This window comes from Anoplopoma fimbria, chromosome 3 (assembly GCF_027596085.1).
Source record: "Anoplopoma fimbria isolate UVic2021 breed Golden Eagle Sablefish chromosome 3, Afim_UVic_2022, whole genome shotgun sequence".
Lineage (NCBI taxonomy): Eukaryota > Metazoa > Chordata > Actinopteri > Perciformes > Anoplopomatidae > Anoplopoma > Anoplopoma fimbria.
This window is the reverse complement of record NC_072451.1, coordinates 19,678,900-19,705,119: the sequence shown is the minus strand read 5'-3', so window position 1 is coordinate 19,705,119 and position 26,220 is coordinate 19,678,900. Positions and strand designations below refer to the sequence as shown.

General features: G+C 41.8%; 1 protein-coding gene across 4 annotated transcripts in view; it reads left to right on the top strand.

Moving 5' to 3' along the window:
* The window catches only part of ankrd12 (ankyrin repeat domain 12), a 34,481-nt gene that overhangs the window by 7,946 nt on the left and 315 nt on the right, over positions 1 to 26,220 (top strand). The window contains exons 2-12 of one of the 4 annotated variants that reach the window (XM_054596778.1): positions 12,457 to 12,570; positions 14,748 to 14,898; positions 16,103 to 16,174; positions 16,565 to 16,705; positions 17,824 to 18,027; positions 18,264 to 18,406; positions 18,880 to 19,027; positions 19,187 to 23,691; positions 24,583 to 24,681; positions 24,826 to 24,969; positions 25,078 to 25,173. In XM_054596778.1, the coding sequence (XP_054452753.1) occupies positions 12,511 to 12,570; positions 14,748 to 14,898; positions 16,103 to 16,174; positions 16,565 to 16,705; positions 17,824 to 18,027; positions 18,264 to 18,406; positions 18,880 to 19,027; positions 19,187 to 23,691; positions 24,583 to 24,681; positions 24,826 to 24,969; positions 25,078 to 25,173 (5,763 nt within the window). In that variant the 5' untranslated portion in view covers positions 12,457 to 12,510. Of the gene's footprint in view, positions 1 to 12,456; positions 12,571 to 14,747; positions 14,899 to 16,102; positions 16,175 to 16,564; positions 16,706 to 17,823; positions 18,028 to 18,263; positions 18,407 to 18,879; positions 19,028 to 19,165; positions 23,692 to 24,582; positions 24,682 to 24,825; positions 24,970 to 25,077; positions 25,174 to 26,220 lie in introns of all 4 variants that reach the window. The other 3 variants (XM_054596777.1, XM_054596780.1, XM_054596779.1) reach the window with 3 other exon arrangements.

Here is a 26,220-nt window from a genome sequence, read left to right as displayed (position 1 = left end):
ATAATCCATCCTTTTTTTAAAGACTGACAATTTGAGAGCCCGTGACCTTCCTGCAGGAGAATACAGAATGACACTGCAGAGGGAAGGAAATAAAGGGAAAATGGTTTGTATTATAACAACATTCTAGCTTTTTAATTATTAATAAGACCTAAATGTTTCCTTTCATGAATAAGCAGTTAGAGAGATAAGAGCGTGCATTGATTGTTACAGGCTGGAGGTAGGAAGACAATTTGACAATGAGCATGTGGTTGCATTCTTCATTGCTGGGCTGCTTTCACTTTACTGATGCCAAAGAAAGCGATCATATCCTGTTTACTCTGGCTCTTACAGTGACGATGCTTTCTGAGGGCCAAGGATCCTCCTGCTGCAAAAATAGTTTAATTAGTATTTAATCCACAGGAAGATTTCTCTGCATGTTTTTTCATTCTGTTTGTTGCAACCCCCCTCAAACATTTCTCGGACCTTTTTGACCTGAACCTTTTTTTTTTTTTGGAATTGGTTTCAAATGTTGTTAATCATTGCTATTGGTATTATTCACTACTCATGGTGCTTCAATGCGATGCATGGTTTGCTATGAATAGTTCTTTTTCTGATGAGTTGCAGACATTATGACTAAAGCTTAAACTTCAATAGTTTCAATAGATTTCAAATTGTTTAGTTTTAGACCCGGTGTCTTTTCAGCTATTGGGAGATGCAACAGACAACTCTTCCCCCAAGCTTTTCTAAGTGATGGTATTGTTGGTGCCACTGTTGCAAAAATGACCAGATTGGATAGAACAGTATTTTGTAAGTTTCCCCGTGGCTCCTTTTTAGAAAGTCAACCTAAAGTAAACTTTTTCTATGTTAAGATTATCAAACGGCAATGAATCATATGTTGTTTTTCTTTCTGGCTGCTACTGTTTGCGTAGCTAGCATTAGCAACTGGCCCTAGCTGCCTTGTAGCTCCTGGTTTGTTTTCTAGCTGCAACGGCTAGCAGCCTGACTACGGTCCAGCTCAAGAAACATGTAAGAATCCAAATTTCGAACAAGAAACCCTGAGCTCAGTGCTGTGATAAAGGCAGAGTAAGGCGCCGTTTGTTTGTTTTATACATTTAACAGCGGCAAAAAGCAGCTGTTGATAAAGATGACAACTGCAGAGGTGATGTTTGTATGATGTAGTATTCACAAAATGTTGAAACATCATTTAACATTGAGTATGTCTTTGTGAATCAGCCAATATCATTGTTGCAACATGGAGGAGTAATTGGTTCCCAAATGGTATTACGTTTTATCATTTCCAGATACGAGCATTCCTCTTTCCTGGCCTGCTCTCCCTTCTTACAAGAAAAGATAAGATATTCAAAAATGGATGCAGAGCAACCTTAAGGTAGAATGGAGTTGGCACTTAGTGGCTTTGTTAAGTTAACCATTAGATATGTCTCGTGGCTGCAGCGGTGTCACAGTAAAAGCCTTCCCCTCCAGTCCAATTAGTTAGTACGTCATGTATTTACTTGTTGCTGATATTTAGTTAGTTTGGATAGATGAGTGTTTTTCCCAATATCAAAACAATCTGATATCACAATAAAGTAGGAGGTTACTAGTACATCCAAACTGGTATGTATTGTGTTAAATGTGAGTGTTAAATGTAAGGTTGTCAGCTGTCCATTTCTGTAATAATTATAGTGTTAAAATCATCAATAGCAGTTGGATTAAATTATACGAGGTCTTATGTTTATAATACAGATACTATCATTCCTGATGCTGCGAATATTCACATCAATCAAGTGTTAAGCTTCTGTGCGAAAGAGGAATCAAGTCCTTCAGCCCCACACAGCTTCACGTTTTAATTGGAATGCCAGAGAATCCAAATAAAGACAGAGATATTCAATATGAATAGGCTGGTTCTGATCCAGCGCTGATTTAAAGTATTTCTTTTAAGCAAAGGTGGTTAATATCAGAATATGTTTGGTGTTTAAGTCTTCTGTTATAACAATTGGATCCCTTTGACATTTGGTCTGTTGGCTCTCTAAGAAAACAATCTGCTGATTAATTAATAAAGAAAAGAATCATAAGCTACAGCCCTACACCAAAATGAGTTATTTTCACTAAATTGTTCAAGCTATGCATTAACAAATACAGCGCATTTTATTTCTTGCTAAAAGAATTAGCCGGGCTGGCATTAACCAGTTTAAGATGCAGTTTATTTCCTCTTGTTTTTTTGCCTTGTATTGCGCACACGCTGTTCATTGGCAAATTATCTTTTTGGGCAGTGTATCATTGTGCAACAAGAACACAGAGTTCAACCGGTGTGTTGACTTTTTTTATTATTAATGTGCACAATAAAGGAGTAGAAGTTAACTTGATATGTGCTCTGTTGAGAGTTTAACTTGTTTATCTTAAAGCCCAATGGTGAAATGAAAACTGCTTAAAGAGTTCAAAGACGGGGATGCTGTGTCACCCTTTGCATCTTGGCCTCTCTAAGGCTCTGGCACTGCAAAGCTGTGGTTTTGGCACATATGCCAGCCTGTGATTCGATCGACATCTCACCAAGCTTAATAGGATGTGGCAGGTGTAGATGGAGTCATTTCTTGAATGTTATGATGAGAACTAACAGCATTTCCCTCCATGGTTTATTGTTCAGACTGCCAGCTAGTTTGCTCATATTTAGCCCAGTAGATTGGAGACACGTTCAGGTTATGACACCTTGTTAGAGATGTTTTGTTTCATGGGTGGTGACAAAGATGATAAAGCATTTTTTTTTTCACTTTATACATTGTTTTATTACTGCTTGTGTTGAAAAGTGACTAGTCTTTAAGAAATGAAGGTTTTTGTTTACGAATTAAAGGTTATTTATGAATTTTGAATCTGGTTTCTCTATTTCTACTGTTAAATTTCTGCTGTGTTATTGACCTTCCCTTGAAAGTTGAACAGCAGTCGTGAGCTTGTCACTGAAATAAGAACAAGACCAACGCCTAGGTCCTAACCTTTGCTCTACACCATCCCGCATCCCCCTCCCTCCTTTTTAACCCATAATCAACAGTAAAGGCTTCATTGTTCTTGTCCGCTGCTTGGATATCTGATCATTAACCCACATTCAGGCTTCTTAAGGCTCTCCGACTCGCCGAGTAATTTTAATGGGCGAGTTCCAGTGGGCTGAGCCTTTTTCTCCTGCCAGTAAAGTTAACCCCATTTACGCGTCTCGAGTACAAACATCAAGCTATTTTATGATTGTTTTGATTTGTGTGCGAGCAATGCCCTGAGCCTCTCCCTTGTAAATTTAGGGCTATTCCTGTTTTTTTTATTGAAGCTTTTAAGTCATGGCTAAGGCCGTGAAAGAGTTCAGCACTCAATCTTACATAAGAATACATATTTAGGACACAGGGTGCATTATGTCTGAGTCTTAAAAAGCTTAATGCTTGGATTATTATGAAATAAAGCCAGACAATTTGTTGTCCTGGAAGTATTTCTGCCAAACTAATATGGTTTAATTGAAGAGTACGCTTGATGTATTTTAGATTGGGCAGGAAATGAACCATTTAGTCCTCATCAAGGGACCATTTTGACAGTTTTAGCAGGTGACTTAATTTTGACTACCAAATGTTATCTGTAATGGGCTGGTGCCTTGATAAAACGGATCGCTTCTGTGAAAATTTGGAAGCAGTTGTGTCTGCTCATTCATTTCTGCACCACTATTGGCAATGGTAACCCATGCTTTTCCCATGTGGGGGAGGTTGAACCAGAGCTCTCCATCTCTTCCCAGGAACATGACTGGCTCATTTTTTTTGCAACCAAACAACCACCGGAACGAAGGCCAGACACTCTGGTGGGAGGAGGTGTGTGTTTTGTCTGTCTGGGGTTAGGGTAGTGAGAGGTGAACAGACGCCTTGAGGCATCCAGTGTCACTTGCTCTTTGTTTGTCCATGTCGAAATCAGTTCAGATGACCCAGCGACGGGAGGAGAGCTGCACTTATTCTGTGCATGTAATGTTATGCTTTTGAAAGCAGGATTGCATGACATCCAACCGATAAGGCTAATGTTTTTGTTTATCGTATATTTAAAAAAAAAATAAAAAAAAAAAAAGTCTACGCTTTTCTAGTGTAACAAGCAACAAAGACACTTGGCCTGGTTTACATATTGCTGTTTGATTTTTGACGGAACTAACTCCTAATTTCGGTCAGTAATTAATCTAGTATTTTATGAAATAAATGTTTTGCTCGGTTCCATATTAAACATTTCAATAAAGGCACAATAAAAAAGGTCTTTTTTTATTTATGGTTTCAGAATTGCTTACTTATTCTGACTAACGGCTACAAACCTAATATTAATTTATAAAGAGATTAAGAATGAACTCAGCAAGCATATTTTGGTGTTATTATAAATAGATTGAATGGATAGTTTATAATTTTCCCTAATTTTTACAATAATTTGGATTACTGACATGTTGAAGAACAGGATTATCTTCTTATTTTGTGTTGTCAATGAGAAAATAATTGGACTGGACATTTCTAGGGCACACAACAGATTTGGCGACCACAGTGCGAAGGTATTTATACATTGCAGGCACATTAATTGGTCGGTGATAGAGACATACATGTTGTTAGTCTGTGTGTGTGATCATGTTGAAGATGGCTGAATCTCTGCTGGGTATTGTTGCCACTTCTGCCCCTCTCCTGTAGTCTCAGTAGCAGGGCCTTTTGCGCCTGGCTTTGTCCTGCTACTCATTAGGTAGTCGGAGGAGGCGGAGGAGACGAAGGCTGGGAGTGGATGCGCAGCTGAGAGAGACCTCCCCCATCATTTAGACTGACGGCACACACAGGACCACAATCACGTGACCCGCTGTTTACTGTCGCAGCAAGCGTAGTGTGTCTCCTCGAGTGTGTTACAGGATTTACCTGCCTCCTATTGTAGGAAAACCTGACTAGCTTGAATTTAGATTTTAAATATTCTTGCTTATAATCCATCTATTACAATTTGTACACAGTGATGCATTCAGAGCCTGTTTTCTAGTAGGTTCCTTTGTGTGTCTAACCACATGGGAGACAAGGGGAAATCACATGTATTTTCCACATGGTGTGTGTGAGCGTTCGCAGCAGGCAGTACTCTGGAAGCTGTAGTGGAGTAATGTTACTAGCTGCTGCTGCTGCTGGTGGTGGCGGCATACTCTGCGCTCTGTGTCTCAGGCTTCGTGCTATTCTTAGCCCCTTCCCCCCCCCCCCCCCCATCAGGTTACCGTACAGTGTGTGCGTGCTCTTCATCTATTCACGCTTCACCATCACACTCTTCTACCCCACAACTCCTCAAACCGCTATGCTCACGCAAAGACACGCACTGAAGCAGCAGCTCTGCTGTCAGGGCCAACATGCTCCAGCAACACAGGGAAATGGTTGTTATTGTTGCTAGTCAGAAACCAGTTGAGTTAAAGAGCAGGAACACCAGGTTATAAATAAATACAGAGACATCTGCTTCTCAGAGGAACCAGCAGTGCAGCCAGCACGGTTTACTTGGGATCTCACTGACTTAGTTCAGTCGGTGGGGTTGGATATTTAGATTTAAAAATTCCGACCCATATTTATTTTTATTACATGTGGTTTTCATGTCCAGGCTTGAAGAGGATCATTTAGAAACTGTTATATTTTTAAGTCTCGTAATCTGAAAAGTAAATTGACCTCCGGCCCAGATGGTCTCCATATTTTGGTCATCCACTAAACCGTTACAGTTATGTGGCTACACGGGAAACGGAGCCTAGTACGTGGTTTCACTGACTACCATGAGCCAGCATGACTAGTCTAATAATAATGGTGGCAAACTAATTATAGTCTTTTTAATCTGATAGTCATCTTCTGAGCAATGCTGTTAATTGTCTTGTCTTTAAAACATCAGAAAATGGTTTTAAAAAAAACATTTCCGAAAGCTCAATGTGACGTCTTTTATAATAATAATAATAATAATAACTTTATTTATATAGCACCTTTTAAAAACAAGGTTTACAAAGTGCTTTGACAGACCAGCCAGCAAGACAGTGCATAAGAAACAAAATGAAATAACAAGTGACAATCAAATAAACAAACAAAATAATGAAATAAATAAAATCAAGTGATAATGGTAAAATATAGTAAACAAATATAAGATAAAATACCAAGACCAAATGAAAATGAACCAATAAAACGACGACATCACATAAAAGCCAATCTATAGAAATGTGTTTTAAGAAGTGATTTAAAAGAGATTACTGATTCTGCAAGCCTTATCTCCTCCGGTAGGTCATTCCAAAGCCGAGGGGCCCTTATGGCAAAAGCACGGACTTTGGAACAACCAGAAGGGCCCCACCTGAGGATCTAAGGCTGCGAGCTGGCTCATACGGGGTCAACATTTCTCCTATGTATGTCGGGGCCAGACCCAGACGTGCTTTAAAAGTGATCAGCAACATCTTAAAATCAATTCTAAAACGAACAGGGAGCCAGTGAAGAGAAGCCAGGATTGGGGTGATGTGATGTCGTCTGTTACAACCAGTAAGAAGCCTAGCTGCGGAGTTCTGAACCAGTTGGAGGCGAGAGAGTGACTTGTGGTTAATGCCAGAGAGGAGGGAGTTACAGTAGTCCAGTCTTGAAAACACAAATGCATGTATGATTTTTTTTTTTTCCAGGTCTGGGGGAGTGAGGATAGGTTTTATTTTGGAAATGGTTCTGATTTGGAGGAAACAGGACTGGACTACTTTTGTGATGTGGGGTCTGAAAGTGAAGTTGGAATCAAATAGAACTCCTAAATTCCTTGCCGTGGATTTTATATTTAAAGGACCAAGTGCATTTACAATAGGAGTGATGGGGTTTGGGGGACTAAATAAAATGATCTCAGATTTCGAATTATTTAGTTGAAGAAAGTTTTGAGCCATCCAACATAATAGCAGCTAGGCTTCTTGGGTCGTCGGGTTTCAGTGGAAGGTATATCTGTGTGTCGCCTGCGTAGCAATGAAAAGAGACATTATGACGTTTGATGATTTGACCTAGGGGGAACCCTAGGGGGTTTCTTTGTCCAATCAACAAAAAAAAGAACCCAAAGATTTTAATTAAACTATTGTATTAAAAAAAGAAAAGCACAAAATCCTCAGACACTGGAACAAAGGAATTTGGGATACTATTGCTTGGTTTTTATTTATTTTACTCGATAAGTCAATTGACAGAAAATGAATCCACAACTATTTAAGATTGTTGATTCATTATTTTGTTTTTTTCATTCTCTCTTTTGACATCTGACATTTTATAGATAGTGTTTATGAATTGAGAAAATAAATGGCAGATCAATCAATAATACAAATAATCATAAGTCGCAGCCGTATTATATTTGGTTGTGTCCTTTAGCTGCTGAATTATTTGCCACATTGTTGATGTTGAGAATGAGGCAACATGTGTATCTCGTCTGTTTTCCAATTCTCACCCTTTTACAGTTGTGATTTAGCATTTACATGATCTGCTACATTGGAATTTAAGTTGGTTGGATAAATGTTGCTATCATTGTTTTTTTAATGAAACGGGATCCGATATCAAACTAATTAGGGCTGCAATTTAGACACCTTAATGGTGATAATGTTGCTGCCGTATTTATGCCTCAATGACGCTATTTTGTTAGCGTGTGTTGATTGGACAGGTACAATGTTAGCAGAGCCTATCACTTATCGATCCAAACTCCATTTAAAAAAAAAAAAAAAAAAAATAAAATGCTTGTACCAAGGCAGCCAAATGTAAGACAGCATGAATTCAGACTTTTTACAAATCAGCATTATTTATAAGTTACTTCGGCATCCTTTTAATCTATTTATAGCATTTAAATTACAGCAAAAAGTAGGTCCCCAACTATGTCCCAAGTTGAGTAGTTGTAGTAGTAGCCACGATGTCGCATGCCTAGTCATGGACTCATTTAGCCACTTTTTCCAGTAAGTCTCCGAGTTTAGCTGCAAGGTTGTCAGCTGTGAATCTGCCTGGCACACTCTGTCAGGGTTTCTGCCAGAGTCTTGTAAGCTCCGCGACCAGCCGTGGATGTGATGGGAAGTATGAAGTTGGCAGTAACGTAATAGCTGTGAACGTTGCAGTGCAGTGTTTGTACAGTTTTGGTTATTTCTTGGTGAGTAATAACTACAACTCAAGTTCCGGTGTCTTGCTTGCCACCCTATGATTTTAAAAAGGTGAGGGTTCTAAAGTTCTGTCAAAATTTGCATTGTCGGCTTAATGGTTAATTATTAACATCCCTAAAACTTATCTCAGCCTTAGTCTCTGTGAGCTGTTGGAGTCATCAGGACAGGGTTGGATCTAGACTTGAAACAGCCCAAGGTTAATGGCAGAGCTTGCATGGGGCTTATTCAGCCCTAAGCTGCTCATGAAATGGCAGTGAATGAGAATGCCAAACTGGCGAGGGCCCAAATACCTCTGTAATTATAGTCACACCCTCCTCGCCTCGTCTCTGGGTCAGATTGGAGTCCTGTCAGCGTTTGTTTTCTGGTCTGGTCCCGGGCTGTCCATACCGCTTTAATACCCCCCTTACACTAACCTCTTTACGCCAACGTGTTCACTGTGGGCCGCTATATTCTCCCATTCAGCTGCCTGAATGACGATGCTGCTGCATACTGGCTAACTGCTGACTAATGATGGACCTCTCACTGGCCTCAGCTGAGCAGCACGGCTGTGTGTCTGGAAAACGATACCTGTCAACACTGTGCTATTACTTCGGATCAGCAAAGGAAAAAAAAAAATGGCATTTGAAGAATAAAACGTTAGATTCCTCTGAGAAGTCTAGTCTTCCTATTCATGATCATTTACTGCTGTGAACCAGTACGACTGGATCCCATCTGGGAAAGGCAAAGAATAAAATTTGCAATTTTCTTTTTCGATTCTTGTCTTTCATGGAAAATTGATATTCAATTATATGTTCAACTACAAAACAAAGACTATTAAATTACTTGCATATTCTCCAAAACTGGACAAAGTTACAGGAACTTCTCTCGATCCAACAAATCTCTAAATAAACGTGCTCCACGTTACTGGTATATATAAAAAAAAAAATCTGACTAAAAATGAATTGCAGTATATTTCACTTGTTTTCACAGAGAAAACAGGAACAACACAATATACAAAAACACATCTAATGTAATTTACATCAAATCTTCCAAACAGGCATGTTGTGTCTGTGTTTGTGGCTGTGATGTTACATAGCTGGCTGAAGAAAGATGGCCACGGTGCTGCAAATCTACTTTCTGTTGGCTCTAGTAAATTATTCTAGTAAATAACACCATGTGAAACTTTTGTTTTCTGTTTTAAAAAGGACAAAACTTGTATAAAGATGGAAGTACTATCCACGTACCCACCCATCTTTTGGTTCTGTCTCCAGTATGATGTGGTAGGATAGCTGATAAGTACTGAAAGGGGAACTTGGGAACTTCTTATAAGTGTGTTTACATGACTAATTGATTTAAACTTGAATTGATCGACTGATCATTTCACATCTGGAAACTCTATCCAAAGCTTTATACGTTACATCAATCACAAGGACTCCCAAGTTAAGAAAGTCCATGTTAAACTGAGACTTGACAGAACATACATTTAAAAATGTCAACTGCAAAACAGGTTCCTCTGTTAACGTGAAGTGTTTTAGCTGCTTAAACTTGTCAGACTTGTGGCTTTCACATAAATCCTAAATAAGCCACATAATTGTCCACCACTTCAAGGCAATGTGTTTTAAATGCCAGAATGTGCTTCTCTTGATGACCTTCATGATTTAAGGCTTGCGGTCTGTTGTGATGATCGTGACGTCGCTAATTAGTGTGTGGACTGCTGTTATGAAGCCTCAAGTTCGTTGATTTTGCCGTTGACATCTTGGATTACGGCAGTCTGTATCTTGGCTTTTTTACATCCAATGAAGGGAAGTTACCATATTTGGAATGTGGAGGAGTGACGCTGGATACGGCTCTGGTAGCAGCAGCGACTTGTCTTTCACAGTAATCCCGCCCTAAAGCATTCTCTGCTATATGTTCTATTTGAATCTAAATAGAACCATAATTTACTAAAGGAACATTGTGCTGTATTGGAGAAGTCTTGAAACTAGTCATCTCGACCATAAACTCAAGTTCACAATCTTTACTAAGGGAATAAATCAAGTGAGAAGTAGGGTCATTTTCTCAAAGACTTAAATACAATTTTACTTATTTTCTAAACCAGAGGAGTTGCCCCTGATGGTGAGTAGAGATAATGCAAGTTTTAAGGCACTAAAGCATTGGCTTTACTCAGCAGAACCAGAGGTTGCCGCCTGGTTGTGATCAATTAATCTTCATCGGTAGTATTCTTCTGCAGTGTGCACTGTTGACTGTGCTGTTTACAGGTCTGGCATCTTTTGATTCTTTAGTCCAGTAACTGCCTGCTACATTACTTCTGTCCTTTTGAGCCCTTCTGTCTTAGTTGTGTGCATCCACTTGCATTTATGTTTTTGCCTTTTCGAAGAATTTGTTTACATCTTTCGTTGGTTAGCACAGCAAAATAGGAGGATCCACGATGACATCATGAAATTGCTTGTTTGTCTGACCTAAATATCAAAACCCAAATATGTACAATTTACTGTCATTAAAGACTAAGATTTATATTTTGAGAAGCTGTAACCCGTGAAATAAATACATGAGCAAACGATTAATGAATTACTTAAATAATTTCATCAAAACAGCACTCAGCCCTGATGGAGGAAACTAGCTTCTGATTGGAGGAAATCCCCTGAATTGTTGGGAAAATTTGTTCTCGTAAGCAATGTGGGTAGCCCCCAAAAGAAATCCTGTTCGCTGTGTGAATAACTGCAATACTAAAAAAAGAAAACGAAATAATCGAGCTAGTGCTTTTATAAGGTGTGGTAAATTTCGAACAGGATGCATGTTGAGTAACGGGGCTGTCCCAGTCATTTTGAGGCGGCTGCTTCATAACTTAACTGTGGCTCTCAGGTGTCCTGATACAGTGGAAACCACTCACAGTGATCACGCCTGTCTGGGTCAAATTTTCTTATTGTCTTTTTCTTAAGTTTTGTTTAATATCTATTACATGATTATAAAGTAATTAAATGGACAGCTGCTCTATTTACAGGCTTGCTGCCAATTTTTTGCCTTTTCCATCACGAAGGTTTCACTTGGGATGAGGCTTTGCCGTTTTTTGGCCGACTCTGTCACTCTAGCACGGGCGGTGCATGTAGATGAACGCAGGCTCTTTGCTGGGGCTCCTTGATCGCCCACCCGGTGAGTGGCTTGGAGGGACACATGGCCGTTCATCTGCATGGGCTGCCTGCGTTGTAGTGGCGCAGAGTTTCACTTGTGCGCATACGTTTTTCATTGAGATAATTTTAACTTTCTTTTTAAATTAAATGTTTGGCAGACAGGTTACCCCGACGCAAAGTATCAAGGGAGTAAAGAAAATAACAACATAAATTGAGTTAACGTTAATCCACGGTCCTTTTTGAACGTTACATAATGTTGCCATGTTTGAAAAGACCCAAAATGAACACAAGTGGACTTGATTACTGTAAACAAATTATTTAAACAGTATTTGCAAAGGAATTACTCGGTCCCGAGCTTGATCAATATAAGCAATTGATCACTTTAACTGTGATCACAGTAAGTGGTTTACATTGCTTAGTGTTTGCTGTTTGCTGTATTTTCAGTTGGCTTCAGAAAAAATGCCATTTCTGTAAAATCAGATTGGATGCTGTAAGTGAGTGTGTTTTTAAAAAAAGAAGCACCAAAAGTTCACAGAAAGTACATGAGAAAGGGGCATGACAAATGCATCTTGTGACTGAAAACTGCAAACTTCATGTGACAAGATAAGTGACATGTGCCATTGCCGGCTCCATGCGCATGTTCAGCTGAGTGTTAAACTTCTCCTGTTACTGCTGGCGCCCACAGGGCCCCCATTGACTCTGCTGCATGCGCTACTACACTGACACAAACCACATCAAAGAGAAGCTTGGTTACACTGATGAGTAGACCATGGTGACAACATGCAGAGGGGGACATTTTCCTTTCAGAAGCTCAAGAGTCCCTAAAGCTGTGATTCATGCTACTCTGTAGTTGTTTCCTGCCAGTTTTTTTAGGATCTGTTTTTAAGAAGTGGAATGGAAATTTTTATAAAATTCCTTGATTACTGTTCCGCTCAACACATCCTGGAACGCAGCTGAGTTACACTTTATAGCAGTGCCGTTTCATGCGCTTCTCCTCTACGCGTGAAGTGATTTTTCTTTACTTGGCTATTGTTTCCTCTGTGATGTAGATGTTGGCTGAAAGCTTAGCCTTTGAACAGTCTCTGAGAAAAATCTAATTGTAACTGCATTTAAACATGCCTGGTGTTCTTGCCAGTGTCACTGCCTGTTTACACCCGGTCTAAAGAAACACTAGGGCCGCTCGTCCACCCAGACTGATGTAGTAAAAAAGATATCCTTCTCATTGCTGTTGTTTTCTATCTCCAGGTGCATGATGATCCTACTGTGCTGTAGCTGTCACAGCTAGTCAGGTGCCGCACCATGGCCAAACCTGGGAGCGACAGAGATGGAGCCATGGTGGATAAGCAGGCGGGGAAGAAGGTATGTAAGCACAGACACAGAGAAGCACTAAAAACAACACTTAAGCAAGGAGTGATCCAAACATTTTTCTTTGTGTTTACACTTTGCCTTCCTACCGTTTTAAACAAATATAATGACTGTTTACTGTAAAGAGCTCCATGAATGTGGCCTTATTTTTCTTTTAATCCTGATCCAAACAATATAGATATTTAGCACATCATTAGATCCATAGTCAGAGTTCACTCTTGACCTTGAAAACAATAGTTGACAAAATATGGTTAATTTAGAAGCTGTTCCGGATCTTAAGTCATCTTAACCCCTGGCTAGTATATGAGTACTTTTAATTTTCATTTATCATCGTTTACATGGAGACAATGGCTTTGACACTATTGGCATCGAGGGCTATGAGATGCAAAAATGGTAAAGCAGATTTGCTATTTTTTTTAACAAGATACCTTTATGTAATCAAGGCTTCCCTCAGAGAGTGTGCATTTATGTCATGGCACTTTTGTGCACCTGTTCAGGAAGTTGCCCTTTCCAGACTTGTTAACACACCCATTAGCTACGTTATTCTCTGTACCAATTAGATTTGAGCGATATGTTTAAAATTTTCCAACCAGATGCCGTCAGACCAAAAACCACCGATTGCTGATATAGTCGCGCAGGTGGGCATTGCAGCAATTTAAAAATATACTGTCCCTCAACTTGTTTTACCAAATACTACTTATTTATCTCCTTCTTCATAAATGACAGGGACAATTTATGTCTTCTTTCATTTTTTAAGGCAGAAGTGTTTCTCTTCTTAACCCTCCTCTACTTTCAACACTGCCAGACACTTCAGCTTTGCACCGCTGGCACATTGCTTCACTGAGATCAAAGAAGCACCACACTGCAGACATTTTTCCTCCTGCCAGAAATGTATTTTACTGCACCAAAGTGCAGCTCACTAAAGTTCTGGAACTGAAAAAGCCTGATCTGCAAATCAGAGGGCAAGAACCCTGTAACTAAAATGTGTAAGACATTCTGATAATATAGATAATACTGGTTTAATGTTTTGGCCTGATGCAGGGGTGCTATCATTGGTGGCATATCAGCCAATGGAGTATTTTCCTTCACCCCTACCATACTTTTAGTATTTTCTGAAGAATCCACATAGCCTATCCATGCACATGCAAAACACATTTTAATTGATGCAGTGAAAACCATAGTTGTATGCATAAAAGCAAATAGCAGATGCCTGTGGGAGGGATAAAATTAGAAAAATGCTGTCATGTGAAATGGGAGCGTTTAGCTTCATTATAGCCCAGACTTTGGTCATTAAAAGAAATATGTAACTTTGGTGTGGCAGAACATGTGGTTAGCATAGTGTGCTTCTGTGTGTAAACAAGATTGTGTTCAGTATATGTATTCATTGTGTCCTCAGTTTCATTAAATTAGAACTATAGACTGTTGACTTAATTATTTAATTTGCTAGATTTGCAAAGTCATCCTCAAGATGTCACTAGCTTTATTTTCTTCTTTATTTCCTGTATTATAAGATCTAATGTACGAGTGACATGTTTGTTAAAGCAGGACATATTAAAATGTGAGTGTAAAGGGCAGCTTGTCCGTCTTATAGGTTTTTGTTTTTTTCCAGACTTAAGGGAAAAGCCAATAATGTAATAAGTCTATTATTATCCAACGCTACTCTGGGAGTTTAACTTGCAGCACTACTGTGAAAATGATCAACCTTTAGAAAGCTTAGTACAATTAAATAGGCTTCTTTCTCCTTCGTTTTTTATATTCTGTGAGTAAACCAAAAAAAAAACCTCGTCACTCCTTATCTGTTCCTCTTTACTTGGCAGAGACCCAGCCTTGGGAATAATATTTTACTGAGTCATGCAGACAAACCTGCTGCCTACAGCACCGAAACAACAGCGAGCCTGTAATAAAATCATCTACACTTTTTGTTATTTTAGTCTCAACTGAAATACTACCTGCACAATAAGCTCAACCCTTTTGTTGTAAAACTAGTTAACAGGTTTTTAAATGAGGCCTCCTCAGTTTATCTACTGTCACAGCTGTTTTGTTTTCACACACACGCGCACACACACAGACACACACAAACAAACAGAGTCGTGTTACAAATATGGCCACACCGTTGCTGTGTTTGAAATGCCTGATGTTTTTAAAATAGTTTTCCTCTTCACCTCTTACAGAGCAAAGACAAGTTGTCCCCTTTCACCAAAACTCCGAAGTTGGACCGGAGTGAATTGCTGGGGAAAGAAGGAAAAGCCAAGTCTTCCATGAAGCGCAAGCTCTCCTTCACTACCAGTCCGCTCCGGACTGAGGAGCGAGACTCAGACACTGGTAAGAGCTGTTGCTGCTCCTCCCTGCTACTCTTTCATCAGCCATGCTGCTGGCTGGCTGCCATGTCCTCACACTGCCCCCCGATGGCCTGTTGCAGAACGTTTTCTTTAGGGAGATTGTCGATAGGTCATTGGGTTTAAACTTGTGTTGCATCAGGATTACAATTTTTAAAAAAACATTGTGTTAATGAGGTTGTGGCCTGTTGTGTTGAACAATGAGATTATTATTATAAGACTGGAGAAAAAAAAATCTATGGGTAAATTGTTATAAATGTAGTTATGTTTGAATTTGGCTGTTAACTTTCCTCTTACTAGATTGTCTCCTAGTTCATGATCTGCGGTCTTCTTTTTGTTTTTTTAAGGTAAAATGATAGGGTAGGTAATGTTGTCAACAAATCCTGTTATCTGTTCGGTCAAAAGTCTTATTCATCTCTATTCCTCTGTGCAATGAACTTCCATTCCTGTCCAACAAACACATCAATGAGCCGAACTGTTGCACTGGGTGGTTTATGTCGACTCCCATCTACACCATCCTGGTGCTGTAAAGGGGCACCAAATGTAAATTCACCCACACACTGAAAAAAGTCCCCAAAAAACGCACTATTCACTTGATCTTACCTCTCTTACTTGTATGAATAAACAATTCTGCTTCTGCCATTTAGAAGTTTAACTGCATGTTTACATCAGAGACCTAAAAGTAGGTTAGTGTATCGTAATTAGAAATGAAGTCCAGTAATGTGTTTGACAGACAGTTTAAGGTCCTGTAGCTTTGCCTTCATCTCCTCTGTAGAGCATTTCATTGTGTGGTCCTGCGTCATCCTACCAGACAAGAACCCTCAATTTTGAATTCACCGAGGTTTAATTTATGTTGCGCAGGTCATTGAGCTAAGCTAGCACGGAGGGTGGCTTTGCCTTCCAGCAGCATTTTTCTCTCAGGTCCTGTGTTGAGCAGCTGAAGGCAAAAGGGAAGTAATTACTCCACTGACCACGTTGGATCTTTTCTTCTGTGTTGCCATGACTCATAATCTGTGCGTGGAGTGCGAGTCTCTGTGCCTGTCTGTATTTGAGAACATGCGGGAGGAGGAAGAGGAGGGCGAGAGAGAGAGAGTGAGCGTTAATGCAGTGCTTTCCCACCCTTCCACCTCCCCCTTGCTCTGCCCCTCCCTCCTCTCCCCCCTCACCATCCTCTCTGCTTTGCACTGTAGATGACTCAGACCCAGGCCAGTCGAGTGAGACCTGGGGAGAGAGATTAGTGCCTCCCTGCAGGATATACGCAGGTAAACGCTGCAGCCCGATCCTCAGCCCTCGTGTCCTCTACAAGTCACGCCACCCACTTTGCGCCACTATGCCGCTGTAAACACACATACACACATGCACGTGTGTGTGTTTTCGCCCTGCATTTGCCCCCCTCCCCCCCTCCGTTACAGCTCATGCATGTCTGTGTTTAGTAACGATCGACGGAGGCGGGGGGGCACTTGGCTGGCTTAAGAGAATGCTGTCTTCGTTTTCAAACCTCATGCTTGTCATCTGTTTCTCTGCATTCTCAACAGATACAAGGGAAAGAGGAAAACCGTGTTAGTGTGACGATGAAATTGCTGCTGGATTATTTTTTTTTGTGTGTGTATTTTTGGACGGTTCTCTTCAAATCTTTCTTGGTTTTGTTGCAGATAAAGATGTACCAGACAAGAAGAAGGTGAAAAAGGAGTCTGGGGCCAAGAAGTCCCAGGCTCCCAACCTTCTGTTTGGGTATCCACTGTCAGAGCGCAAACAGATGGCTCTCCTAATGCAGATGACTGCCAACAGTCCAGGTTTGTGTGCCTGCCCTCTCACCTTAACCACCATCTTCAAGATGACTCAGTATATTTACTGTTGGATGAGTCATGCCTCTGAGTATTTTGACAAACGTGCTTTCTAATATTTCAAGGTTGCTTGAGAAAAGGGCAATGTGTCATGTTTAAGGTCACTGCTCGACTGGAAAGAAAGCCGTTTCCTATAATTTCCCAGTGATATTGTGCTGTTGCCATCAAACATGTAACCTTAGAAGTTGAGATCATTTTTCTGCAACTAATAGGTTGTGAATAGTTGTTAGATGAGTACAACAAGTACAGACCTGCAGAAAATACACCCAACGACACAAGTAAGCACAGGATTCTAGTGTCATTGTGGTGACTCGATCAAATACTTTGCTAATTAACACAAAATCCACCTACCAGCACCTCTAAAGCTCACTAATTAAAAAGTTTGTAAATCTTGTTAGAGTAATCGATACAAAAATAAAGTAAGGGCTGCATAAAATGAGGAAACTGTGCGGTAATGTTGCCTATCACAATAACGATATTACTTTTTATGAAAGTGTAGTCAGTTCTGCCTTCTTGCTGCTTTCAGTATCCTGCTAAAAGGCAGCAAAGTGCGGTTTTCCACTGACACTCTCTTTCAGCTAACTCATAAAATATGGTGCAATCTTTTGCGATGTGTTTATCGTGCAAAATGGCATCGCAATGAAGCTAAAATAACAATAGTTCTTGTAAAAATGACTGGCGGTTTTGTGAGGGTCTATTTGTTTTGTTACCCTTTGGATAAAGCTAGCCTAGCTACTCCTCCTAGCTTGTCTATTTGCTAAACTAAGCTAACCACCTGCTCGCTGTAGCATCAAATTTACCAGCAGATATGGGATTGCGTAAGCATATTATTTATATATATATATATATATATATATTATTTTATTTATTTATTTTTTATTATTTTGTTTTCCCTTTAATAAATACCTACTCAATCACAGACGCGTATAATCAGTCTTCAACGTTGAGTTTCACTGTTGTTGCTCAATCCAGTGCCTTGCACATTAATTCAGGTCGTTATCTCAACCTGCGACAGGATTTTGCTCCGAGCATCAATTAAGTGCTTTTCTCTCTCTGCCTGCTTCCAGACTCTACTCCCAGTCACCCCTCACAAACGACCCCTGTGCAGAAGAAAGTCCCCAGCAGCGCCTCATCTCGACAGAAGGACAAGGTCAACAAGAGGAACGAGCGAGGGGAGACTCCCCTTCACATGGCGGCCATCAGGGGAGATGCCAAGCAAGTTAAAGAGCTCATTAGCCTGGGAGCTGACGTCAACGTCAAAGACTTTGCAGGTACGTTGCCCCGCGAGGTGACCGTTTAACAGCTTTCATCCTGTCTGTATGGTAGCTATTAATGGCATGAATCTGACATCAGCTGAGTAAAAGCTGCTTATTCAAAGGTGACGTCCCATGATGGGATAATAAAAACAAATCAGTGTGCATCTTACTACATTCTGTGCACATTATTTGGGTGGTTTCATTTGAAGTCTTTATTTTGACCCGTTGTTGCTGTTTTCTGTCTTCACCAGGTTGGACTCCTCTTCATGAAGCCTGTAATCTTGGTTACTACGACGTGGCCAAGGTCTTAATAGCAGCAGGTGCAGAAGTGAACACACAGGGTCTGGATGACGACACGCCACTTCACGATGCTTCTAGCAGCGGGCATAAAGATGTAAGGGCTTCACTCGAAGTTTATCCTGCCTCAGTAATGTAGTACTTCAACTAAAAATTCTGATAAAGGTCTTTTCACAGGTCTGACATGTCTGAAATTGTTACAGACTGGACATAGTCCCATTGTACAAGTGTCCAAAAATGTAGATTTATTTTGACAGTTATGTAGACGGGTTAGTCAAGACAGTGAATGTTTGGACATAATAAATATCTTGAGCTGTTGTCCTATGCAAAATAAAACATCCAGTGTGTTTTCCTGCCATAGTTGATGGTCTCCTAACTTACTTATAAAGTGCATAACGTTACAAAACTTTGCCAATCAATGATCTTAAATAGTGTTTAGAAACAATAAATAAGGGTCACACTGTATTAAAAATCAGTTTGAACTGAATTGCTATAAAGGACAAGAGTTTTCATTTTTAATTGTTTTGTCTACAACCTTCTCAATCCCAATTATTGTTGTGTTCTATACAGATTGTGAAATTGCTGCTGCGCCACGGTGGAAACGCCTTTCAGGCCAACAAACGCGGGGAGCGGCCCGTGGATGTGGCAGACTCTCAGGAGCTGGAGCAGCTATTAAAGGGAGAGGTGCCACTGTCGGACCAAGAGGACACCTCTTCAGGTTGGCAGAGAATGATCTAAAGTTTAGCTGACCTCTGTTTAAAGTCACTTATATTGAACTTGTGATATTTTTCATAACTGCTTGTGTTTGGATTAAATCATTAAGTTCTTTATTTTCTCCATTTGTATTATTTTAAAGGTGAACTTCTCTTCTCTGCAGAGTCTGAAGAAGTGCTGTCTGTCAATCCATCCAGTGTAGATGACAACCTGGAAGACTCCGACACTGAAAAGGACTCTGACGGCAAACCGACCACGAAACCATCATCGTCCGTTCCGGGTCTGGACGAGTATGAGTTCAAGGACGAAGAAGAGGAGGAGGATCTCAGCAAAGCCCTGAACGACAGACACATTCTCCGGAGGGAACTACGGCAGCGTGAGAAGGAGGAAAAAGAGAGGAATCATGTGGCAGGAAAACAGAGTGGAAAAGGGGATTCCACCGCAAAGTCCAAAAAGCCGAAGAGTTCTCGTGTCCACTGCAGCTCGGATACCTCCAGCGATGAAATGGAGAGCCTTTCGGAGAAAAGGTGTTCCCCCACCTGCTCTCAGAGCTCAGAGAGCCTCAAGGCAGACACGAGGTCTAAAAAGGAGAATGCTGAGCAGAAAGACAAAGACAAAGACAAGGGCAAAGTCAAGAAGAAGAGCAAAAGCCAGAATAAGAACAAGGAAAACCAAGAGGATGGGAAAGAGAACAGCAAAACACTGGTCCTCTCTCTCGCAACCGTGTCGGAGAGCACAGAAAAGTGTAGAGAGGAAGACTCGTTCAAGATGTCTTTCAGTCCTAAAGACGACTCATCCGTCCACCTCTTCCATTTGTCGTCCATAAAATCTCCAAAACTGAACCACAGCCTGACGGATAAACAAACACCACTCAAACAGGAGAATACTAAGATGTGCATTTCCATCAGTGACAGCTCATGTCCGGTGGACGGCGTCAAATACAACCACTACGCAGAGGCAGACTACTGCACTGAAGGCTCTAGCACCAAGGGGTGTAAGCACAAGGAGAAGAGCAAGCATCAGCAGAAAGACTCCAGTGGAGACGGGGACGACGGTCATTTGAGTCCTTACAAAGACGGTAGCATAGGAAACAGCGTAGACAGCTCTGAAGGTGCCTTACGGAAGACCGAGTTAGACGGCAAAGTGGTAAAGAAGCATAAACTTAAACATAAGGAGAAAGACAAACACAGGAGGGAATACGAGGCGGAGCGCAGCCGCCACAGGCAGAAGGAGGCCAGGAAAGACAGCCACAGGAATTTGGAGTTTGACAGAGAGTTCTGGAAAGAGAATTTTTTCAAAAGTGATGAGACGGATGAACATCTGCCAGTGAAAAAGGAAGGTGAAGACAATAGTTCACTTCAGAAAACCTCTGATTCACCTCCTGTCAAAGATGAGAGAAACGCCAAGGAGAAACACGCAAGCAGCAAGGAAAAGAGGCCGAGAGAGGAGCGAGAAAAAGACAAGGCGGTGAAAAGAGAGCGGAAGGAGGCTGCTGGTAAAGAGGAGAAGGTAAAGGATTCAAAGCTGAGTGAGCGTGACGAGAGAGTGGACTGCCACGGCTCAGGGCGGATTCCTGACGATTCGCTGCAGAGCAACAGCATGAAAGAAGAGACGGAGGAGAAACCCATAAGTGGGATCACAGCTGATCAGGAACAGCTGGAGCTCTCTGAAAAAGGCTCACGTGATAAAACTGACAAGAGGCTCCCAGGAAAAGAGAAGGATTCAGAGAAAATGGAGAAAAGGCATCCTGACAAGGAAAAAAAGGTTAAAACGGAGCACGCAGACAAAGCCGAAGTACAGAACTCAGTGGATCGTTGGAAGGAAAAAGAAAGAACAGGAAGCTTTTCTTCCCACTCGCCTGGAGATAAAAACTACAAAGAGAATGATAAGCTAAAATCTTTATCCTCAACCAAAAAGCATGAGGACAGCAGGAAAAATAAAGATAAGTTCGACAAGCGGTCTGATAGGGAGAGGCAGGACAGAGAATATGGTGTTGGGGATCACAGAGAAAAGGAACGCACCAACTCTGATAAGAGAGGAAAACCTCTTGAGAAGAACACGGATCACGGTAAATCTGATCGTTCAAAAGAAAAGGACTGTGACAGGAAAAAGAGAGACAAAATAAAAGATGGGACTCTGTCCTCAAGCTCCAATCTGAAATTACTTTTAGAAGAGAAGAAGAGCTATTTGTCCGAGAGTGGCAAGTCCTTATCTGCAAAATCAAAGGAGGAAGTTGTGAGAACACCAGAGAAGGATCGCGACCGCAGAGACCGGGACAGAGACTCGGATAAACACAAGGAGAAGGACAAGGAGCGCCACAAAGACCGCTCCCAGCAGGCCAAAATCAGCAAGGCCAAAGCCAACGAGACGGATGCAGACAAGGCCAAATCAAAAGCCTCGCCAGCAACACGGGACACCAAGCCCAAAGAGAAGAGGCTCGTGAACGACGACCTGATGCAGACAAGCTTTGAGCGCATGCTCAGCCTGAAGGACCAGGAGATTGAGCAGTGGCATCGCAAACACCTGGAGAAAATCAAACAAAAGGAGCGGGAAAGGCTTAAACAGAGGCCTCTGGCAGATCCAGGGAAGTCCAAGCCTAAAGACAGGACAAAGACCGAACCGTGCCTGAGTAAGGAGCTCATGCGCTCCAAAAGCTCTGAGGCCTCTGATGTCCACAGCAGAGATAAAGCCCTGAAGGACGGCACCAGCCCCAGAACAATGTCGCTCGATGGAAAGAGTCTGCCTTCTATCGGCGCAAAGGTCATGTCCGCCGTGGAAAACTGTCTGACCAGATCGCCCCGACCAGAGAGTGAACGCGGCGGCTTCATGTCCAGGTCGGTGTCCTTGGTTTCCGTCGCCAGCTCCGAGGATTCGTGTCAGGCGACGACGTTAACGCCCAGACACGTTGAATACGACTCCGACATGAACCTGGAAGCCTCAGACTCTCAGCCTGCATTCCTCCAGTCTTCCCTCGTCATTCAAGCCACCAGATCGCCGTCGGTTCACGACAAAGATTGCAACAGTCTTCCAGATGTGCCGCAAAGTAATCGGACGCTGCTGCCCAGCAGACACGAATCCCCGTACCTCAGGGCCATTCTGGACGAGGATGCCAACTCATCTACTGAAGGTAAAGCTGTTGGAAATCACCCGATACCCAGCCAGCCTACCGAAGAGCCGGGAACAAGAGAGCCCTCAGCCGAAACAGAAGAGAGCCTCAACAGTCAACAACAATGGATGAATTCAGTTTGTGATTCCGCCATAGAGAGAGCAGCGAGCCCTCCTGGAGTTATAACACCACAGATGTTGAACAAAGATCCTCAGAGCAAAAGCCTGACACTTCCAGAGTGCAGTAGCTCTCAAACAGAGTCAACAGAGCAGAAAACTCTTCCCTCCTCTGATCCTCCTGTTGAGAAGGACATCCAGTGTCCAACAGAGAATTCACAGGCAGAGTGCAGTAACAAGGATTCAGATCAAACATCGACACCTACAGCTTGTCTACCTGCAGAGCAGCCAGAGCTCACAAACACAAAACCCCTCCAGCTGACGGAACCGCTCACTGTTCCTGGTGTGGAGATCCTGCAGCAAACCGAATCGGGTACCACACATGCTTCTGACCTTAGAGATGAACCTCTTGAGAGTGCTGATGGAGCAGAGGAGGAGAGTATGGAAACAGAGGGCTTCAGAACAGAGGTCAGAGGAAGTCCTGTACCCTCCACCAGTTCACACATTCCCAGCTCCGCAGCAGGGGAGACCTTGCCAGGCTTTAGCCAAACAATCATGGAGTCCAGATGTTCTCAAGAGGATCTGGATGCAAATGACCAAGACTGCAAGAACTCAAGACTCCCCAGTGACGCTGCAGCTCCATGTCCCGATGCTGAGATGGAGAGAAAGGACAGTACACCTCCAGCATCATTCGATGGTGCGAGCCCCGAACACAAGGCTGAGGAGATGACCGACCTCCCACAGAGCTCAGAGATCAACAGTGGCGCTGCCGTTTCTTTCACAACGGAGAGTTCATCAGTTGAGGACAGCGTGGCGACAGAGGGCTCGTCTGAATCTACAGCAGACGCCGGCTCCGAGCCGATGGAGGTGACGCCTGCCGACGAGCGACCAGAGTCATCTTTAGCCGGAGGAGAGCAAAGTCAAAGCGCCGTCCAGTCGGCAATTCAGACTGACAGCAGCAGCAGCGGCAGCAGTGGCAGCAGCAGCAGCAGCAGCAGCAACAGCAGTAGCAGCAGCACCTGCAGCGCCTCAGGGAGCTGCTCTCCGCAATCTGGAGACCGGGATTCTGATTCTTCGGGGGCCAGGCACAAGGTTCGCTCTGGGGACGAGGACGTGGACATGCATGTTCCCCACCCGCGCAAGAGGAAGATGCCTAAAGCGTCGGGCTCCCAGCCGTACTCGGCGACTCAGCATGACAGGGAGAGAGGCCAGCAGTCTCTAGCTGCTATTGTGGACTCCGTGAAGCTGGAGGAGATTCAGCCGTACCAGACGGAGAGGGCCAACCCGTACTACGAGTTCCTGCACATCCGGAAGAAGATCGAGGAGAAGCGCAAGGTCCTGTGCAGCGTCACCCCACAGCCACCGCAGTATTATGATGAATATGTGACCTTCAACGGATCCTACCTCTTAGATGGAAACCCACTCAGCAAGCTCTGCATACCAACTGTGAGTTCTTCTTCCTTTCTTGGTCAAACATGGTCAGATTGTGTCTCAACTGAGAGCTATTTTTTTTTTTATAATCGATCAATCTGTTGATTTAAACTTTGATTACTTAATTATTAATTGCGTTGTCACAGCGCCTGTCATGAATCATAACGAGATGGACCTTTTTTAACGTGATCTTATTTGCCTCATTTTTGGTGGGAAAGCAAAGAAAACCAAACTGAGGATTTTTTTGATAGCAGATATGAGATTTGAGCATGAATTATTCACCCTGAGCTATTATATGCAACTGCTCATCAGGAACAGTCAAAATCATTTGGTAACCATGTTAACACATTTATGCTTCAGCACGAGTGCAGGGATTTTTTGATACATCAGAAAGTGAAAATTAATGATGACAGCAGAGTGTTATTTTATTGTCCTATTATGTGTACTTCCCCTTTGTAATATTACCGTACAAGATGCGTCTCATGTTGTTTGTCCCTACCTATTCATAATCTCTTATTTCTTTTGGAGTTCTTTGTCACAACACAGACAATGAATAAATGCACAAAGCTCTTCTTGGTTTGTTTTAAAACCTTGACTGAACACAAAACGGACCAAAACTTAAAGGATTCTATATTATTATTTTATTCCCTCTGTTTGATTCAAATTAACTGAACCCTGATGTGTGAAAAGAACCCTTATCTACTTGGCAGTATCCAAAGCTGTTCAAATATTCGTATCTGCTTTTTATATGGTGTAAAGATAATATTCAGTCCAAATAAAAGGAATATAAAATGACATAAATATATTCTACTCTCTGATATCTGCATTGTGACTCATCAGACATCTCACTGCAGCGTTGAAACAAGCATTTAAACAGTCGCCTTCTCCATTGTTGTGTTTGAACAGATAACTCCGCCTCCATCATTACCAGAGCAGCTGAAAGAGATGTTCAAACAGCAAGAGGTGGTCCGTATGAAACTACGACTACAACACAGCATTGAAAGGGTACGTAGTTTAACTCACAGAGCTTTTTGTTTTTGTTTCTCAAGTGGAGCTCAAGTTACTTGCTATACATTTTTTTTTTTTAATACCACATATAATGTTGGATTTACTGTATTAATTGGACTTATTTTCCTCCCTTCCCTTCAGGAAAAGCTGATTGTTTCAAATGAACAGGAAGTCTTACGTGTCCATTACCGGGCAGCGAGAACACTAGCCAATCAGACTCTGCCTTTCAGTGCCTGTACCGTTTTATTGGATGCTGAAGTGTACAACATGCCTCAAGACGTCCAGGTGAGTGGCAGCTCTCCATTAGTCCCGTGTTTTGTTTTCAGTCAGCTCTTGATAATAACGTGCAGATGTATGTGTGTTTGATGAGTGGTTTCTGTGCTTGGTTCACAGAATGACGATGGCAAAACGTCAGTCAGAGACCGATTCAACGCCCGGCAGTTCATGTCCTGGTTACAAGATGTTGATGACAAGTTTGACAAACTGAAGGTGAGACTGCTGTGATTGTTGTCCGTTTTCACTGCCCACCTCCATTTAACAATCGGGTGCGTTTGGAGTGAAGAGTCTTCTTTAAACTCACCACAGAGTAAGGAGTGATCTTTGATGTTTATCAATTAATAACAAAAATATTTCTAGATGTTTCTCTTATTTTTTCCTCCAGCAAGGTTGCAATTTATTTTTGCTTTGTAGACCTCAAAAACACCCGGTTTCATTTTTCCTAAGGCTGCAGCCCTATGGCTAGATTTAAGAAATAATGTAATACAGTAAAGTACACATCATACTTTAAAAAAAAAGAGAAAAAAAAGCTTGTCTCCAGTCACGGATGCCGGTTTTACTTGCACAGATACATTTACCACTTGGCCTTGCACTTCGGTTCTTAGTCAAGGCGAGCTGTTTACTTGAACGTTTTAACGGTCTGTTAACTGGCTGAACGGACAAACAAAACATTGGAACCACGTGGGGATACATTTCCTGGTCTACTATCTTCATGTCCATATGTCCTTCAGTGTGTATTCAGATCCAGATGAGACTTTGTCCTCATTGCTTGCAAGGAAGATGATCCATTTTTACCATTTTATGGGAAGGTTCTCCCCTTATTCCTTAGGGTAAACATCCATCGCATATCTTTTACTTGGGTTATCCATTGATTACGACTGGGAGGTTCCTTTTATACAAGTTTAGTGTTTTTGCAGGAAACCTGTAGAACTGTAATACAGAGGTTTTATTAACTGTAATCATTCCTCCTGTTCATTGGCAGTTTAGGGTTCCTGTTAATATATGTGATAGGGGAACACATGTACAGTCTTCTTTATGTGCAAAAATATAGCAAACAATGTATGAGGTTAATGCAAGGCTTCAGCAGTGGACAAATCATGTCTGTCTTCCAAAGTCGCAGCCTTTTCCTTTCGAATTGTCCTTCTTTTTGTTACTCTCGCCACTTCTTTTGTGCTTTTTTGTGTTTGTCACAAAAAAACAGACAAACTCGATCTTAGTAAGACCATCTGGTTGGATATAATAATAATGTACCTTTTCCCT